The sequence below is a fragment of the Pogoniulus pusillus genome, chromosome 15 (assembly GCF_015220805.1).
Source record: "Pogoniulus pusillus isolate bPogPus1 chromosome 15, bPogPus1.pri, whole genome shotgun sequence".
In the NCBI taxonomy this organism is placed as follows: Eukaryota; Metazoa; Chordata; class Aves; order Piciformes; family Lybiidae; genus Pogoniulus; species Pogoniulus pusillus.
In genome coordinates, this window is record NC_087278.1 from 4,960,580 (window position 1) to 4,981,182 (window position 20,603).

The 20,603-nt window shown below is 46.0% G+C and overlaps 1 protein-coding gene across 6 annotated transcripts in view; it reads left to right on the plus strand.

Moving 5' to 3' along the window:
- The window catches only part of ANO4 (anoctamin 4), a 231,837-nt gene that overhangs the window by 116,641 nt on the left and 94,593 nt on the right, over nucleotides 1-20,603 (plus strand). For all 6 annotated transcript variants that reach the window (XR_010304974.1, XM_064155007.1, XM_064155008.1 and 3 more), the window contains 2 exons: nucleotides 3,791-3,927; nucleotides 8,257-8,415. Coding sequence is in view for 5 of the 6 variants with exons in the window: in XM_064155007.1 (XP_064011077.1) it covers nucleotides 3,791-3,927; nucleotides 8,257-8,415 (296 nt within the window). In the remaining variant the exon portion in view is untranslated. The remainder of the gene's footprint in view (nucleotides 1-3,790; nucleotides 3,928-8,256; nucleotides 8,416-20,603) is intronic.

A 20,603-nucleotide genomic window follows, 5' to 3' on the forward strand; every position in this document is an offset into this window, starting at 1 on the left:
AGGGTGCTGCACTTTGGCCACAACAACCCCATGCAGAGATACAGGCTGGGGTCGGAGTGGCTGGAGAGCAGCCAGACAGAGAGGGATCTGGGGGTGCTGATTGATACCTGCTTGAACATGAGCCAGCAGTGTGCCCAGGTGGCCAAGAGAGCCAGTGGCATCCTGGCCTGCATCAGGAATGGTGTGGTCAGCAGGAGCAGGGAGGTCATTCTGCCCCTGTACTCTGCACTGGTTAGACCACACCTTGAGTCCTGTGTTCAGTTCTGGGCCCCCCAGTTTAGGAGGGACATTGAGATGCTTGAGTGTGTCCAGAGAAGGGCGACGAGGCTGGGGAGAGGCCTTGAGCACAGCCCTACGAGGAGAGGCTGAGGGAGCTGGGGGTGTGCAGCCTGCAGAAGAGGAGGCTCAGGGCAGACCTTATTGCTGTCTGCAACTACCTGAGGGGAGGTTGTGGCCAGGAGGAGGTTGCTCTCTTCTCTCAGGTGGCCAGCACCAGAACAAGAGGACACAGCCTCAGGCTATGCCAGGGGAAATTTAGGCTGGAGGTGAGGAGAAAGTTCTTCCCTGAGAGAGTCATTGGACACTGGAATGGGCTGCCTGGGGAGGTGGTGGAGTCGCCGTCCCTGGAGCTGTTCAAGGCAGGACTGGACGTGGCACTTGGTGCCATGGTCTGGCCTTGAGCTCTGTGGTAAAGGGTTGGACTTGATGATCTGTGAGGTCTCTTCCAACCTTGGTGATACTGTGATAAGTGAGTATGAATTACTAAAATCTCTGAGAAAGTGCCATGAGTTATTGCAGAGCAGTAAGAAATCTACTATGAGAGGAGTCAGAGTCGTGTTTGAAATATGTGCTTAAGGATTCCAGCAGTATCTATTTCCCATGCAGAAGTAATCAGAAATATTAAGATAGCTGTTAATGTAATCCTTTCTTTACACCCCTGGGTGGATGCTTGAACTCATAAAGTCATGCAAATGCTGCAGCCTGGGCTCTAAGACTGAGTTTGAAGTTACAGCTGTTCCAAAGTCGTTGGCTGCTGGTTTGGGGGAGTGGAAGTGATGAGCTTGTCACAACTGAAGGTCTGTGTATCTTAGATCTGTATCAAACCATCTCTTTTTATGTCTAATGTGCTGTGGTCTAGGAATTGCTTGGTTCACCCTTCTTAAATCTAGCTGTTGAATGATCTCAGGACTTGTGCTCTTGTTAACCACAGCAGAAGGCACAAGAAACTAGCCCCCTATCCAAAACTCTTGCAACTCTGGAATCCAAAAGAGTCTGAAGTTTCACTGGGAGCTTTCCATGGTAGCTTGAAAACTCATTGCAGGCTGAGAATCACAATGCAGTGCTCTCTGGTTTTTCCCTCTTCTCCAGTTTTGGTTTATTTTAGTCCAGCAGTTTTTTACAGTGAGAAACAACAACTCCCATTCTTGAATTATAAAAGGTTCTGGGCTGCACAGTATCTATAGGATGGACTTCCTGAAGCAAAGACTTCCACTGCCCCAAACCAGCAGCTGATACAGCTGAAGGCTGTGCTGCCATCCAGAGAGACCTGGACAGACTGAGAGCTGGGCACAGAGGAACCAGATGAAGCTCAACAAGGACAAGTGCAGAGTCTTGCATCTGGGGAGGAATAACAAACTGCAGCAGTACAGGCTGGGAGGTGATCTGCTGGAGAGCAGCCCTGTGGAGAGGGACCTGGGGGTCCTGGTGGCTAACAAGTTACCCATGGCACAGCAATGTGCCCTTGTGGCCAAGAAGGCCAATGGGATCCTGGGGTGTATTAGGAGCAGTGTGTCCAGCAGATCAAGGGAGGTTCTCCTCCCCCTCTACTCTGCCCTGGTGAGACCTCATCTTGAATACTGTGTTCAGTTTTGGGCTCCCCAGTTGAAGAGGGACAGGGATCTGCTGGAGAGGATCCAGTGGAGGGCTATGAGGATGATTAAAGGACAGGAGGGCATGGCTGATGAGGAGAGGCTGAGGGACCTGGGGCTGCTTAGTCTGGAGAAGAGAAGACTGAGAGGGGATTTGATAAATGTTTGTAAGTATCTGAAGGCTGCCAGGAGTGGGGGACAGGCTCTGCTCACTGCTCCCTGGGATAGGACAAGGAGCAATGGGTGTAAGTTGCAGCACAGGAGGTTCCACCTCAACACAAGGGGGAACTTCTTTACTGTAAGTATCACAGAGCACTGGCACAGGCTGCCCAGAGAGGTTGTGGGGTCTCCTTCTCTGGAGCCTTTCAAGGCCTGTCTGGATGTGTTCCTCTGTGGTCTGTGTTAGGTAGTATTGTCCTGCTCTGGCAGGGGAGTTGGACTCGATGATCCCTTTGGGTCCCATCCAACCCCTGACATCCTGTGATCCTATGAATTGCATCTGTCAGATTTTACTGAGTGCAAAAAAAAATCCAAAGAGGTGCTGTAAAAAGATAAATATGGTACAAAACGATGCAGAAAGGTATTTGAGTTTTCATGCATAGCACTTTAGGAAGCAGCAATTCTGGCATCTTGGAGGCTTCCTCTCTTACACTAAGGTAGTCTTCCTGGCAGGAAATAGCCAGCTCAAATTCCCTCAAGGACAGCATGCAGGCAGAACTTTCAGTTTTAGACCTTTCATTGCAGGGTTCTGCACTTTGGCCACAACAACCCCAAGCAGCACTACAGGCTGGGGACTGATAGGCTGGAGAGCAGCCAGGAGGAAAGGGACCTGAGGGTACTGATAGAGAGTAGGCTGAAGATGAGCCAGCAGTGTGCCCAGGTGGGCAAGAGAGCCAATGGCATCCTGGCCTGCATCAGGAACAGTGTGGCCAGTAGGACAAGGGAGGTTCTTCTGCCCCTGTACTCAGCACTGGTCAGGCCACACCTTGAGTGCTGTGTCCAGTTCTGGGCTCCTCAATTCAAGAGAGATGTTGAGGTGCTGGAAGGTGTCCAGAGAAGGGCAATGAAGCTGGTGAGGGGCCTGGAACACAAACCCTATGAGGAGAGGCTGAGGGAGCTGAGAAGAGGAGGCTCAGGCCAGACCTCATTGCTGTCTACAACTACCTGAAGGGACATTGTAGCCAGGTGGGGTTGGTCTCTTCTGCCAGGCAACCAGCAACAGAACAAGGGGACACAGTCTCAAGCTGTGCCAGGGCAGGTCTAGGCTGGATGTTAGGAGGAAGTTGTTGTCAGAGAGAGTGATTGGCATTGGAATGGGCTGCCCAGGGAGGTGGTGGAGTCACCATCCCTGGAGGTGTTGAAGCAAAGCCTGGCTGAGGCACTTAGTGCCATGGTCTGGTTGACTGGCTAGGGCTGGGTGCTAGGTTGGCCTGGATGATGTTGGAGGTCTCTTCCAACCTGGTTGATTCTATGATTCTATGACTCATTTACTCTGTGCCTTTCAAGTAATGTATTGGAGGTCTTCTGCCCCTGGTTGCCCCAGAGGTCTGTGTGATTTCTGAGTTGCTATTTTATGTAGCAGGTTAAACCCCTGCTTCTTTGTAAGAAGTTTTCAGACCCTTTACTAATCCAGGAGGGAATTGTTTAATCTGCTTACCCCAGCAGCTTCTGAGGAAAGAGTTAATATATGACCTGCTGTGGCAGAAATCTGCTGCTTTGCCATCACAGGAGTGCTGTGGCACTCTAAGTCTTTGTGCAGCTCACTGGTGAAGAAAGTGCTCCACCAGTGTGCATCAGACTTTTAACTGCTGTGTACCCATACCAGAACTGGAAAGTGCAATGGCTGATGTGTTACTTACACTTGGTGTCTGCATTTGGTTCCTGAGTGATTTTAATGCTTGTTTTTGGTTTTGTTTTTGTAGTAGCTAAGGATGTCAACATTTTTTTTGATGAGTTAGAAGGTGTGAACAGCCCTTCCAAAGATGATGACTCCTTGCTTCACCATGGTAACTTGACCAGTACCTCTGATGATGCCAGCAGGTTAGAAGTTGTGGGAGAGGTAAGAACACAGAGAAATTTTAATGTAATAATTATTTATGCCTATTATAAAAAGGTAATATGTTTAATTTGATTTAAAATCTCTTTCTCTGCAAGGTAACTTGTGTGTGACCTGTCCAATGGGGACTTGTGACAGTTTGGGTGTTACCCACCCCCCCACTCTTATGAAATCACCCAGACTAGACTCAGCTGAGCTGGACATTAGAATGAAGCTTTCTATTTACAGCTTAGCATAATAGACAAGCAGGTATTTACAACATGTACAGCTATAGACAGAAATAGACAAGGTAAAAAGGTAATACAGAGACACAACAGCCCTCCCAGAAACCAGAGCCCCCAGGAGGGGCTCCCAACCACCCTTCCACCTCCTTTCCACCCTCTACCTTATCCCCAGACTTTGCCTTACATTCAAGGTGAGTTTGGAGAATCAGACAGAGGCGTTAGGAAGCAGAAGGATTAGTTACACAGATGGCAGGTTAGGGAGAAAAGTGCAGGCAGCCAGATCCAGAGAGCAACTCTGTTATCTGTGTTTGTGTTGTTGATTTTATACATCTCAGCAAGCCTGTGAGTGCAGCAGACATCACCATTGTTTCCTTTTTACAGGCCATAATCTAATTCCTCTCATTAAAATATCCCACCTAGGCTCAAACTAGCACAGGACTCGTTTTTCATTCTGAGATCACTGAAATACAGAGTATCTCAAGTTAAAATTGTTTTCATGCACCCCCAGTGAAAAGTCTATGCAGGTATTTATTGTCACCACTTCTGAACCATCCACTGCTTCTGAAAATCATGGACAACTTTTCCCTGAGAGGTAGTCACCCTGAGGGGTGATTGGTGCAGATCAAAACTGACAGGGACCAAGCTAACATTAAAAAGCATAGTAAGCTGTAGGATGATGCTGAAGCCCCTGCTCTGCCCTTATTTTCTTTACTAGTTTGCATAAAGTTTAGAATATATAGAATCATAGAGTCAACCAGGTTGGAAGAGACCTCCAAGATTGTCCAGGCCAAGCTAGCACCCAGCCCTAGCCAGTCAACCAGACCATGGCACTAAGTGCCCCATAGAGTCTTTTCTTCAACACCTCCAGGGATGGTGACTCCACTTCCCTGGGCAGCCCATTCCAATGCCAATCACTCTCTCTGCCAACAACTTCCTCCTAACATCCAGCCTAGACCTGCCCTGGCACAGCTTGAGACTGTGTCCCCTTGTTCTGTTGCTGATTGCTTGAGAGAAGAGACCAACCCCACCTGTCTACAGCCTCCCTTCAGGTAGTTGTAGACAGCAATGAGATCCCCCCTGAGCCTCCTCTTCTCCAGGCTGCATACCCCCATTTCCTTCAGCCTCTCCTCATAGGTTTTGTGTTCCAGGCCCCTCACCAGCTTCATCCCCCTTCTCTGGACACCTTCTTATATAATTATAGCCTACCTCTTTTTTAGGAGCTAGAGGGTTTTGTGGTGCTAATTCTTTTGTGAAACACTGAGGAGAGAGATTTTCCTGGCACTAGAAATTCAGCCCATAGAGAGCTGTAGTTGTGGAATGCTTAGATAGATAATTAAAGCAACAAAATTTAGGGCACCTAGAGATATGTTTAACCTTGTTCACAATTTAATCCTTCCCTTTACTTATGGCTCTTTCTCAGCTTCACATCTAAGTTACAAAGGGTCTTATTTCCCTGCTTACTCTGAGAAGTTTATCTGACACTATATTCTCAGGATCACAGGATGCTAGGGTTTGGAAGAGACCTCTGGAGATCATTGAGCCCAACCTCCCTGCCAGAGCAGTACCATAATCATAGAATCATAGAATCATCCAGGTTGGCAGAGACCTCCAAGATCATCCAGTCCAACCTAGCACCCAGCCCTAGCCGATCAACCAGACCATGGCACTAAGTGCCTCATCCAGGCTTTGCTTCAACATCTCCAGGGATGGAGACTCCACCACCTCCCTGGGCAGCCCATTCCAATGCCAATCACTCTCTGCCAACAACTTCCTCCTAACATCCAGCCTAGACCTCCCCCAGCACAACTTAAGACTGTGTCCCCTTGTTCTATTGCTGGTTGCCTGGGAGAAGAGGCCAACCCCCACCTGGCTACAGTGTCCCTTCAGTAGGCTCAAAGCCCTCAAGTATGGATAATAGATCTTCAGCATAAACTGCTTTCTGTACAGCTCCTTCTCTGTTACACCACTTTGCTTGCTAAAATGCAATCAGTGACCCTGAGACCTACAGAACAGGAACAATGTTCCATCAGGAGGCTTAGAAACCAGAGCAGGACCACCAAACTGAGCCAGTCTTCCTTTACTGAAATAACCTTGAATACCCTTTGGGTTTGGGGTTTTCTTTTATATATATACATCTTCTCAACCCAGATTTTTTTAAATGGAATATCATAAACTCTGCTTTTTGAGCTGTTTTTGTGTTTAATGCTCTGGGAAAAGCATTTGTGATATTTTCATAATATCATTTGTCAGCATGCTATGCACTATAGATATAAATGGTTTGTTGCTGTTATTTCCTTAGGGCTTAAATCTTTTTACTTGCCTTCTTTTCCAGTTCAGAGAACTGTTCCACTATATCAAGTCTGCATTAAGCTGTATCAGGACTCAGGCATTGTAATAAAAGAACCTTAGAAAAAATTCCTTCTTCTGCTTTCAGTAAACTGAATATACCAAAGGGAATGGAACACTTGAGACATTCCATTGAGTATTCCACTTAATCAAAATGCCTGCAGAGAATCAAGAAAACAGCTTACACTAAATTCTTTGGATTGGAGTATTTATTTGGGGGGTTTCTGCAGGAATGATTTGTCCTCTTATTTTTGCCAATAGAATTCAGGAGGATAGCTTACACTAAATTATTTGAATTGGAATATTTTTTGTTGTTTTTTTCCTATAGAAATAATTTGTCCCCTTACTATGTCCACTTTTGTCAGTAGAATTAGGAAGATAGCTTACACTAAGTTCTTTGAGTTGAAATAATTGTTGCTGGTTTTATGTAAGAATCATTTGTCCTCTTATTATGTTCACTTTTGTCAATAGAATCAGAAATATAGAATCATAGAATCAAGCAGGTTGGAAGAGACCTCCAACATCATCCAGGCCAACCTAGCACCCAGCCCTATCCAATCAATTAAACCATGGCACTAAGTGCCTCATCCAGGCTTTGCTTGAACACCTCCAGGGATGGCAACTCCACCACCTCCCTGGGCAGCCCATTCCAATGCCAATCACTCTCTCTGCCAACAACTTCCTCCTAACATCCAGCCTAGACCTCCCCCAGCACAACTTGAGTCTGTGCCTCCTTGTTCTGACCCTTCTCCCTGCTTTTCAGTGTTTACTGGATCTGGGTAGGATGACTGTCTTGTCCCAGTCCAACATGGATTATATCCAACAGAGATGATCATGTGCATGCAAACTCTACTTTAATTGAAAGCATAGGTCACAGCAGGAAAAGAGACTGTATTTTTCTTTTCAGTCAGATACAAAATTTCCTAGATTGATTTATTCTTTCTTACAATGTCTCACAAGTGAGATAAATGACTATGATATTCTGCCTCTGGGATTCCTGATGATCCTACCAATTTCATTTTTTAGGGCTCTTTGAAACAAACTTGTGTAATGATTGAATGGAGGGAGCAAAATTATCAGAGATGAGGCACCAATACCTTCTGGAAATATTACATAGAATCATTGAATCAACCAGGTTGGAAGAGAACTCCAAGATCATCCAGTCCAACCTAGCACCCAGCCCTAGCCAGTCAACCAGACCATGGCACTAAGTGCCTCATCCAGGCTTTTCTAGAACACCTCCAAGGATGGTGACTCCACCACCTCCCTGGGCAGCCCATTCCAATGCCAATCACTCTCTCTGCCAACAAATTCCTCCTAACTTCCAGCCTAGACTTCCCCTGGCACAACTTGAGACTGTGTCCCCTTGTTGTGTTGCTGCTTGCCTGGCAGAAGAGACCAACCCCACCTGGCTACAGCCTCCCTTCAGGTAGTTCATCTGAAAGCATGCAGACTTCCTCAGTTTAAAACCAGGAGGCCTTAGACAGATACTTGGTTATATAAGCATGAGATAAAAGAGAATAGAAAGCACAAGCCAACCTTCCTCCTCTCCTCCCTCCCACTTTCCATAAAATGAGAATTAACTTCTTCCATATAAAATGAAACAGAGAATACTGTTACTGAACAGGTGTAAAACACCTGAACATTTGAATAGCTTTTTCCAGTTCCTTACATTTCCTGTTGAGCATTACTGAAAATAAACAGAAATGAAGCAATGAGCAAGGCAAATGAACACCACTGAGATGGCTGACTCTTTTTGCAGGAAGTACCTGATAAGAACAAAACCAATGGACTGTATTTTAGAGATGGAAAATGTCGGATTGACTACATCCTGGTGTATAGAAAATCCAATCCACAGACAGAAAAGAGAGAAGTATTTGAGAGAAATATCAGAGCAGAAGGACTTCAAATGGAAAAAGAGGTAAGAGAACTTCCTTGAAAAACTGGTCAAGATTTAAAGCTGTGTAGAACCTGAGGGTCTGGGGTTGGGTTTTTTTTTGGTTACTCTGAAAACTCTTTAGTCTGTTGTAGTACTGCAAAAATGCTTTTAAGAGTGCCTAAATGTAGACTCTTTATTGCTGGAATAGTTGGAAAGTGTAGCCTAAAGGAGAATCAGATGTGTGGACTGAAGACCACAACAGGCCATTACAGTCATCCTTCTCAACAACATCCATAGCCTTTTCCTCAACCCACTGAGTGAGTCATCTTGTAGAAGGAGATCAGGTCCTTCAAGCAGGACCTGCCCTCCATGAGCCTATGTCTGTTAGACTCAACACTCATGTTAATGTGCATTGCCATGATGCCACTGGTGGAAATGGTAGAATAATTTCAGCTGACAGACTTTGGTCATTTATGTAGGTGCTGTACATTATCTTCTTTTCTTTCATGGAATCCTTCCTACCTGTGTGCTTGAAAGGCAAAATTCTTTGGAGAACATGGGGGGGGGGGGGGACATGGAAGCTGCTTCTCTCTAGAATAATGAAAATGCTTCATTTCTTTAAGTGTTTTTGAATGAATGTGGGTACTGGTGGATCTAAGTCTATAACAACATTATCAGCCAGTTACCATCAAGTATTTATTCAAATAAGCTGGAAGTTAGCACCTCTGGTGCTGCAGTTGCAGCTATTGTTCATTTATCATGTTTCATGGCAACATATCAGTGACAGCAGGAGCTGTAACCCAGCATCCATGTAACCAAACCCAACACGCAGCTGTTCAGCTTCACCTCCTACAGTTCTGCCCTGCTTGCACCAGGAGAGACACTGAAGAAGTACAGAAAATAAACACAGACTTGACAGTCCTTATTGATACATAGATGAGGCACTTAGTGCCATGGTCTAGTTGACCACCTGAGGGGTGGTTGTGGCCAGGAGGAGGTTGCTCTCTTCTCTCAGGTGGCCAGCACCAGAACAAGAGGACACAGCCTCAGGCTGCACCAGGGGAGATTTAGGCTTGAGGTGAGGAGAAAGTTCTTCACTGAGAGAGTCATTGGACACTGGAATGGGCTGCCCGGGGAGGTGGTGGAGTCGCCATCCCTGGGACAGTTCAAGGCAAGGTTGGACATGGCACTTGGTGCCATGGTCTAGCCTTGAGCTCTGTGCTAAAGGGTTGGACTTGATGATCTGTGAGGTCTCTTCCAACCCTGATGATACTGTGTGATACTGTGATTGGATAGGGCTGGGTGATAGGTTGGACTGGCTGAGCTTGAAGGTTTCTTCCATCCTGGTTGAATCTATGATTTGCCCAATGGTTTTAAACCAATTGCAGATCTGTTTGTGTGTCAAAGGCAGCAGTGAAAGCTGTGAGATCACTTTATAGTTTGAGTATTACAACACTTATTACAACATTTTGAACAGAAAACTTTTTCAGGTTGATGATTTAAGTGCATGCTACAGAGTTTTCCTGTGGCTTTCAAGCCCATCTAATTGGACTTTGCTGCCTAGGCTGCATGAATGTTCTGCCTGTTTGATTATTCATTTCAATTTCTGTTCTGACACTGACTTGCAGTTTGATTTCTTAATAATCTCATTTGGCCTTGCTGTGACTTCTTGCCAGCATCAGTAATTGTTCATTTTCTGAACTCAGAGTATCAAAATGAGGTTGTGTGACATGACTTAGGCTAATCATTTTCAAATCAAGGGTAGCAGTCTTTTTTAACATACAACCCTGACCTTAAATTAAGCCCTAACATGTATGTTTTATGATCATGTTAGTTTCCAAATTGAATGATAATCCCAAATGAAATAGGTGCATCCTTTGTCCTCTCCCTCCCACTCCCTGCAGAGTAACAACTGCATAACCCTTAGGTTTAAACTAAGCAGTATGACCACTTAATGTCTAGGTTATTTATTAAATTTAATAACAATAAACTCCTTTTGGTATGACTGTGCAACATTCTGAATCTCAGCTCTGGAAGATTTTAATAGCAGGTCTGTTTTCTGGTTGTTCATATACAGAAACATAGAATGGTCTGGGTTGGAAGGGACCTGCAAAGGTCATCCACTCCAACCACCTCTGCAGTCAGCAAGAGCATTCTCAACTAAATCAGGTTGCCCAGAGCTCTGTTGAGCCTCACTTTGAATACCTCCAGGGATGGGGCCCTAACCACCTCCCCAGGCAATATATAACATATTGCTTCTCTGTGAAAAGTTTTCCCCTGGATGAGATGAGAGAACAGTTTGTGGCTTTGGCCTGAGAACTTATACACTGGCAAAAGGCTGAATTATACATCTTTACCTTTCCTTAGTTTTGTGTGGTTGTTGGTTCATTTTCCTCTGACTACTGACTGCTCATGTATTTTCACTCAGTTGTGTTAGCCCTGTGTTTTTCCTGTGAAGGAAGAGAGAGGAAAACTGAACAGAGCTGTTCACACTGCAGTTTCCAAATCACATTTCTCAGTAACACTACAAAGAGAAAAATGCACTGCAGTGGCTTGCTGACAGGCAGAGCACAGCAAAATACCCAGCAAGTGGTGAGTGCAGGCAACAAAGTGTTCACTTAACAGCATGAAATGAGAAAGGGAATCTGAAATGAATTCATCAATATTGAGATAACTTTGGGTACAATGTCAAGATCATGCAGCTGAGAAGTCTGAACAGGTATATGTTGCAGACCCCAGGAAAAGGTGCTAACGTTCTGCAGCTATTTCCCAATGAATTCACACTCATACTCTCCAGCTATAGCACACCACTCTCCTGTGGAAGCTTTGCTAGGTTTGGTGCTCTCTATATCCAGTAGTAAAGAATGAAAGGATTCCAGACTAAGGAACAGATCACTGAATTAGTGAAAGTATGGAAAACAGGGGGAGAATGATAACCAAGTTGAACAGCATAACTCATAGAATTATGCAGGTTGGAGGAGACCTCCAAGATCATCCAGTTCAACCTATTACCTAGCTCTATCCAGTCAACCAGACCATGGCACTAAGTGCCTCAGCCAGGCTTTGCTTCAACACCTCCAGGGATGGCAACTCCACCACCTCCCTGGGCAGCTCACTCCAATGGCAAAACACTCTCTCAGTGAAGAAATTCCTTCCAATATCAAGCCTATACCTCCCCCAGCACAACTTGAGATTGTGTCTCCTTGTTCTGACCCTTCTCCCTGCTTTTCAGTGTACATTGGTTCGGGGTAGGAAGAGAGAACAGGATAGTTAAGAATCAGAAAAGGGGAACTTGTCCTATAAGAGTGAAGGTAGTATTCAGGCCCTTTTCTTCATGTTTGCCATATTTCTATCTACAAGTGTTTCAGTGTAAAAGTAATTAATTGCTTTAGGGGAAAACATTACTTAGTGCCTTAAAAAGCAGCTCTCCTCACAGCTACTGGATGAGGAATGTGCTTCATGAACTAGTTTCAGGTGTTTTCCAAAAAGCAGCCAATCTCATTTTGTCTTCTACCCACACAATGATCTTTGCATCTCCCAGATAAAAGAAGATGCTTTCAGGAGCAATCCAAACTGTGGTTTTTGTGTTACCATGCCTGATTAAAAATTTAAACATCACCACCACAGGTGTCAAAGCTGTCACCAGGGCATCTCTAATGGCATTTGCTTCCAGCCTCAAGCAGCAGCTGCCATTTCTGGGACAACATCTGGCAGCTGATATGCAGCTGCTGTATACAAGAGGCAGTAGAAATATACAATAGGTGTTTGTTCATTGGAGACAACACAAAAAGATAGGAGAGAGAAGCACAGTACAAGCTTCACTTTTATTGTAGTAGTAAATATCTCATATTTAATATCTCATAAAAATACCTTTTAATATCTCATAAATATACCTAGCAGGTACAACCTGAAAGTTGTGTTAATCTGAGTCTGAAAGTTCTGTTTAGGGATCTTTTTTGGATGCAGTGTGCTATCATTATGGGTGTCAGCTGCAGCAAAAGAGGTTCCACCTCAACACAAGGGGGAACTTCTTTACTGTAAGGGTTATAGAGCACTGGAACAGGCTCCCTAGAGAGGTTGTGGAGTCTCCTTCTCTGGAGACTTTGAAGGCCTGTCTGGATGTGTTCCTCTGTGATCTGTGTTAGGTAGTATGGTCCTGCTCTGGCAGGGGAGTTGGACTCAGTGATCTCCTTGGGTCCCTTCCAACCCCTAACATCCTATGATCATTTAATGACTTTTCAAGTTTGCAGACAGACATAGATAGGTTCATTGTCTTCAAGAAAAGACTGGATGAGGCACTTAGTGCCATGGTCTAGTTGATTGGTTAGGGCTGGGTGCTAGGTTGGACTGGATGATCTTGGAGATCTCTTCCAACCTGGTTGATTCTATGATTCTATGGTGAGGTAGTAGGAGCTCTGCAAAGCAGTTTCTCTTATTGAGGCTGTAACTTGGTGCTGATGGGACAGGACTTCAGAGGCTAGAAACGTGTGTTCAGTAAGAAGGAGAGTTATATTTAGCAGCAACTCGAAGCCTGGTTTGAAATGATGAATGTTGAGAGAAATTACAGCTGACAGAAAGAGCACACAGTATAGTATCTCTGTGACTCCTGACTCATCCCTGAGTGTAAAACCAAAATAGACATATGACCGTGTCAAAGTGGGATAAAAGGTAGAAATAAAGAGTGAGCATTAAAAAAAACCAGAACTTCAAAGACTGAAACTTTAAATACAGCTGTGCTCAGAAAGTAACGATGCCAAAGAGCTGTTACCATCAACAGCTATTGCTCCTGAGCATAGTCAATTACCCTCTGTCTCTCTGGCAAAAATGACATCTACTACTACTTGTTATTGTTTTTGTTAGTCCTCCACAGCCAAAACAGTTATCTGGGACTGATCTGCTTTCTTTCTGGTTCATGAGTCATCACTTCAATTGTTCATGAGGCCCCTGTTACATAAATGCTGCTGCTGGTTGTGATTCACAGGCAGAAAAGAAGCTGACTTCCAGATCCCAAGTGGCCTTTGCAGACCTGCATGAGAAAAGGTGTTCCATAAACTTAGCTTACAGGGCTTGATTCTCGAAAAGCAGTGCACAAAGAAATGTCAGTGCCTTTGGGGTTTACTCTTAAGTTTGGTTTTCAGTGATAGCTTCAGTTTATTCACTTACTGAAAGAATAGAATCATAGAATCAACCAGGTTGGAAGAGACCTCCAAGATCATCCAGCCCAACCTAGCACCCAGCCCTAGCCAATCAACCAGACCATGGCACTAAGTGCCTCAGCCAGGCTTTTCTTGAACACCTCCAGGCATGGTGCCTCCACCACCTCCCTGGGCAGCCCATTCCAATGGGAAATCACTCTCTCTGTGAAGAACTTCCTCCTAATATCCAGCCAATACTGAAAGAATAATATCTTTCTAATTTATTGCTGCTAAAGGTGTTAATTTTGACCAACCATGCATACAGTTTATAACCCAGGCTATGGCCTACTAACTCTTTGTAGCTTGCCAGCAGAGTTTGTGTGGTGGCCAAGAGAAAGCTGCAGGTCATGTTGGGAACATTTTCCTGGCTGCTAGTTTTCCTTTGGTGTTCATATTCTTTCCTTGCCACATTGAGATTACTCTGCACATACTAAAACCCACTAGAGAAAGAGGTGACCACTAAAATTGATTTGGGTGACCCCTGAGCATTTTTTACAGAGAGAAAGATACCTGCAGGCATGCACTGTGTCAGGTGCATTCTAGGGAGCACCAGGACAGCTATGCATGTGATGATCATCCAAACTGTGCAGGCATGTTGGGCCAGGCCACATAGAGGATGTCATCTATTACTATCAGGCTTCCCTTTAGGACAAACTGGCACTTGGCAAAACTAAGCTTTCTTGGTCTTTGGAGAAGATCAGATGTTGCATTGGGTTTGCATGGCTACATTTGGGTAGCAGCTGCTAGAAGCTTCCCCTATGTCTGATAGAATCACAGAATTAGTCAAGGTTGGAAGGGACCAGAAGGATCATCCAGTTCCAACCGCCTTGCCATGGGCAGGGACACCTCACACTAGATCAGAATGTCTAGAGCCTCATCCAGCCTGGCCTTAAACACCTCCAGGGATGAGGCTGCTACCACCTCCTTGGGCAACCCATTCCAGGGTCTCACCACCCTCCTGGTGAAGAACTTCTTCCTAACACCCAGTCTGAATCTACCCATTTCTAGTTTTGTTCCATTCCCCCCAGTCCTATCACTACCTGACATCTTAAAAAGTCCCTCCTCCCAGCTTTCTTGTAGCCCCCTTAAGATACTGGAAGGCCACAATAAGGTCACCTTGGAACCTTCTCCTCTCCAGACTGAACAGTCCCAATTCCCTCAGTCTTTCCTCCTAAGAGATAGAGTCAGTGTCAGCCAGCTTCAAGATGGACCTGCAGGTCTGTAGCACCATGAGAGGGAATTTCATTGGAGAAGTTCATGGAAGACAATCTCCTGTAGGAGGAGGACCCATGCTGAAGTAGGGCAAGAGCAAGGAAGAAAGGACTTCACAGACAATATGTGATGATCTGCCCATAACCCCCATTTCTCTGTTCTTCTGCACCACTCTGGGGGAAGAAGTAGAGAAAATCAGGAGTGAAGCTGAGACTGGGAAGAAGTGAGGGGTGAGGGGAAGATCTTTTTTCAGATCTGATGCTTTTTTCTCATTACCTTACTGTGATTTGATTGGTAATAAGTTCAATTAATTTCCTTCAGTCGAGTCTGTTTTGCCCCTGACAGTAACTGGTGAGCAACCTCTGTGTAGTCCTCTCTACCCACGAACCTTTCATTGTGTTTTCTCTCCTTGCTGCCCAGTTGAGGAAGAGGATTGACAGAGCAGCTTTTGTGGGCACCTGATGTCCAGTCAGGGTCAACCTACCACAAATTAGCTCAATGTTAATCTGCTACTGTAACTAATACCAAGCATCCATTCATTACCTTTCTAGCACTTGAGTAAGTTGTTTCAGTCTCTCATTTTTCATATCCTATTATTCAATATGTAAATATCTACAGTTAATGAACTTATGGCACAAATTATGCAGCCTGCAGGAGCTGTGGTTTCACAAACAGCATAATATTCCATTATTAGCAGGTGCAGTTTGTTATTTGATGTTTAAGCACTGTGTCTGATTGCATCCACAAATCATGGATGGAGACATCAAAGTGACATAAGCTATGCCTGCGACAAGGGAACTAAACTGAAATGCAACCCCACCACATGCATCATAAGTGAAAGTGCTGCTATCTACTCCATTTAAAACACTGAGCTGTTCATGTACTGGAGGTACTGATAGATAGTAGGCTGAAGATGAGCCAGCAGTGTGCCCAGGTGGCCAAGAGAGCCAATGGCATCCTGGCCTGCATCAGGAACAGTGTGGCCAGCAGGACAAGGGAGGTTATTCTTCCCCTATACTCAGCACTGGTCAGGCCACAGCTTGAGTGCTGTGTCCAGTTCTGGGCCCCTCAGTTCAAGAGAGATGTTGAGGTGCTGGAACATGTCCAGAGAAGGGCAACAAAGCTGGTGAGGGGCCTGGAGCACAGCCCTGTGAGGAGAGGCTGAGGGAGCTGGGGGTGTGCAGCCTGCAGAAGAGGAGGCTCAGGCCAGACCTCATTGCTGTCTACAACTACCTGAAGGGACATTGTAGCCAGGTGGGGTTGGTCTCTTCTCCTGGGCAACCATCAACAGAACAAAGGGACACAGTCTCAAGTTGTGCTGGGGTAGGTCTAGGCTGGATGTTAAGAGGAAGTTCTTCACAGAGAGAGTGATTGGCATTGGAATGAGCTGGATTTCCCATTGAAAAAGCCTGGATGAGGCACTCGGTGCCATGGTCTGGTTGACTGGATAGGGCTGGGTGCTAGTTTGGACTGGCTGATCTTGGAGGTCTCTTCCAACCTGGTTGATTCTATGATTCTATGTCATCCAAATTCAGTCAGGGCAAATTAGAACCAGTCTGCTCTTGCAAAGATTTATCATTAGTTCATTATCTATTGCAGTTAGAAAGTGGAGTCTCTTTTCAGCAGTGTTTTACAGGAATAATTGATAGGTATGAGCAGAGCAGTGCCCTTTTGCAGAGTGCTCTGAACCAAAAGGCATTGTCACTAAACAGCGAGAGACTTTCCAGCTGCCTGGGCTTCAGAGGAATACTCTTCCGTATCTCAACCCCTGTGTCCACTGTATAACAGAGAGGCAATTTAGAAGAGAATTTTGGGGAGGTAGCTCTAGATGAATAGAGCCTGAATTCAGATTTCTGTGTGTGTTTTATAAATGTCACTTTCCTGAGTGTCTGAGGGAGCCCAGAAATGAATATATTTCCAAAATGATAAATCCCAGCCTTTGAGAGGAATTTGTAACATTCATAGCCTAAGAAGCTGTAGCTGGAAAAATGAATCTACATTAAAGAAAAAAGAAGTGCAACACTTTCTTGGAATATGGAGATAGTATTAAAAAACATGTAGACAACTAAAAAGTGATGAAAAGGCCTTTGAGGTGTTGTTGCAGAGGGGGAATTAATTGATGCGAGATGATACTTTTCTAAAATCAATATTGTTTATTGATTTTGCTGTTCAGAACTCTCACCACCCCTGACCACTCATTTTAGTAATACCTGGCTTCTTACACAATAGAACAAGGGGACACAGTCTCAAGTTGTGCCAGGGGAAGTATAGGCTGGATGTTAGGAGGAAGTTCTTCACAGAGAGAGTGATTGGCATTGGAATGGGCTGCCCAGGGAGGTGGTGGAGGCACTGTCCCTGGAGGTGTTCAAGCAAAGCCTGGCTGAGGCACTTAGTGCCATGGTCTGGTTGACTGGCTAGGGCTGGGTGCTAGGTTGGCCTGGATGATGTTGGAGGTCTCTTCCAACCTGTTTGGTTCTACAATTCTATGATTCTATGTTCAGTCTGGAGAAGAGGAGGCTCCCAGGTGACCTTCCTGTAGCCTTTCAGTATCTGAAGGGGGTTACAAAAGAGCTGGGGAGGGACTTTTTAGGCTATTGGGGAGTGACAGGACTAGGAGGAATGGAGCAAAGCTGAAGATGGGCAGGTTCAGGCTGGACATGAGGAGGAAGTTGTTGGGCATGAGAGTGGTGAGAGCCTGGAATGGGTTGCCCAGGGAGGTGCTTGAGGCCCCATGGGTGGAGATGTTTAAGGCCAGGCTGGATGGGGCTGTGGCCAGCCTGATCTAGGGTAGGGTGTCTCTGACCATGGCAGGGAGGTTGGAACTGGCTGATCCTTGTGGTCCCTTCCAACCTTGTTGATTCTATGATACACAGTCATGGAAACATTCTATGGATGATATCTAGAGCTAGTAAGAACCAGCAAAATATATGAACAACAACAGAACTGGAAGAGGAGATTCCCGCGGTCAAACGCCGCTCGCGGTCAATATGCTGCTTGCCCACTGGATGGGCTGAAGGAGCTCTTCCTGCTCTGTGGCAGAAGGCAATGGACAGCTACAAAGAGGCATTTAAGCATTTACTCACAGATTGTTACTACCCGACTTGCAGGGCTTAGCTGCAGTCTAGCCCAGGGGTCCTCAAACTTTTTAAACAGAAGGACTGTTCACTGTCCCTCAGACACTGTGGGGGGCCAGATTATAGTTTCTCAGGGGCCAGGCTATAGTTTGGTTCCAGCCCAGTAGTGTCAGGGGCAGGACTGTAGTTTGGTTCCAGCCCAGTAGTCCTGGCAGGTGCTCGTGGGCTGCAGAGGCCAGCAAGCGGATTAAGTGGCAGGAAGTGGCTGCTTGGTTTACCCCCCAAAACCCTAGTAGAGGAAGGGCAAGGGGGTTCTGTAAATACTGGATGGCCAGATTGAGGACCCTGGGGGGCCATATCCAGCCAACAGGCTGTAGTTTGAGGACCCCTGGTCTAGCCAGTGCCCAAATGCTTACAGGTGACTCTGTCTTGTTGGATGTTGAGACTCAGTTCTTCCCGGCTTCTGGGGAAAGGATGCAGACAAGCTCTGACCTGGCTCTTCTGGATGATCTGTTATGTTCAGGACTTCTGAGCAGGACTTTCAGGTGTAGATGCAGATGTGGTGCAGTCTCAGCACGATCTCATGCCTACCACACAGGCCAATCACATGCAGGCATCCAGGGTCTGCTCCTGGTGACTCACGGCAGTGGAGTTTAGCAGGCAAGCAATAAGACAGTGTTCAGTTGCAGCAGGCAATGGCAGAGCACAGCTGAGCACAGGAGAGAGAGCAGAGCAAAGAGCAGGGAAGCAAAGCAGGTTGCTCACCTGCCTATCTCCTTTTATCAATGTGGGCCAAGATGAATTGTCCTTTGGACACAGACAGGATGGCAGTGAGCCAAACCATACCGTATTAGGCAAAGCCACAGGCTCACTCTCCCCTAATTTGGGAGAAGCACAGGCCTTGCACAAGGCAGGCACAAGCTAAGTGTGTGCCCCTTGTTTACCAGAAGACCCTGGGCAGGCCAGACTCAGTGGCTCCAGGTTCTTTTGTGTCCGTTTCCCATGCTTGCCTCTCTAGTGGAACAGAAAACATGCCTAGGCAAGGCAGGACATGTCTAAGCCTATTTTGGACCTATCAGGCCTAGCACAACAGATGTTTCTTTTCTTTCAGAAGCATTGAACAGGATGCTCTTTGCCAGAGTGTGTCCTGTCATCATTCTTCACAAATCACAGAGTCAAAACCCTTTGAAGGACACCAGGCTCATGGTAAAACAATAGGCAATAGATTAAACCCCCCCGTGAAGGTTACGTATGAGATGCCCCCTTTATGTCAGAAGTCACCTTTCCCTTTCCAGTAATTGGTCTTAAACTGCAATTATTTTTGAGATGTTGTTTGCCTGCCAGTGGCATCAGGAAGAAGCACAACTCACAAGGCTGCAATCCCTTAATGCACAGTCAGAGTTTTCCTTGCCTGAAGGTGACATGACAGTTTTGCTGCAATGCTCCCTGCTGGCACTGGCTTAATGAGCAGAAATCTAGAGCTGGTTTTTGGGAACAGGAAGGCAGAGTGTGTTAAAATGCCAGCAGTACATCTAATGTTCCCAGTTCCACTTGGTGATTTTGGTGTTGAACTTGTTTTAAAAGGTGGCACAGTGTTTACAGTATTGCTGGAGAATGGCTTAGGCTGGGAGGGACCTTTAGAGATCATCTACTCCTACCTCCCTGCTATGGGCAGGGATGCCTCTCAAGCAGACTTGGTTGCTCCAGGCCTCATCCAACCTGGCCTTAAACACATCCAGGAAGGAGGCATCCACAACCACTCTCCACATCCACCCTCCTACTAAAGGGCTTTTTCTTAAGATCCAGTCTAAACCTGTTCTCCCTCAGCTTCAAACCATCCCCCCTTGTCCTATCATTAGACACCCTTATGAGAAGTCCCTCTACAGATTTCCTGTAGGGTCAGCTATAAGGTCCCCCCAGAGTCTTCTCCAGGCTGAATTTACAGAGCCTATCCTCAGAGCAGAGGTGTTCCAACCCTTAGATCATCTTTGTGGTCCTCCGAGGGACACACTCCAGCAGTTCTATGTCCTTCTTATGATGGGGACAGCAGAGCTGGACACAGTATTTGAGGTGGAGTCTCACAGGAGCAGATTAAAGGGGAAGAATCCCCTCTCTTGCCCTGCTGGCCACACTTCTCTTGATGCAGGCCAGGATAGGATTTGCCTTCTGAGCTGCATGAGCACACTGCCTGCTCATGGTGAGCTTCTCATCAACCAATACACCCAAGTCTTATTTCTCAGAGCAACCCACTCTGCACCCAGCCTCTATTTGTGCATGGGGCTGGCCATGGCCACTGGCACACCTCTCAAGCCTGTCAACATCTTTCTAGGTGGCATTCCTTCCCTCAGATGAGTCCATTGTGGCATTCCTTCCCTCAGATGAGTCCATTATGGCATTCCTTCCCTCAGATGAGTCCATTGTGGCATTCCTTCCCTCAGATGAGTCCATTATGGCATTCCTTCCCTCAGATGAGTCCATTATGGCATTCCTTCCCTCAGATGAGTCCATTATGGCATTCCTTCCCTCAAATAAGTCCATGATGCTTCTGACCAAATAGTAATGATTTGAAAGTTCTGCAGTCTAGGGAACTTCTGCATCTTCCCCTGCAGCATGACGTGGTGTGGGGCTGCTCTTCTTGGAAGCAGTCCCAGGAGGGAAACATGAACCTGTGAAGCACAATTGCCTTTCTCACCTGCTTTTGGCACAAGGCCTCCTGACCCTTTCATTGTCCAATTACTTGCTTTGTTAT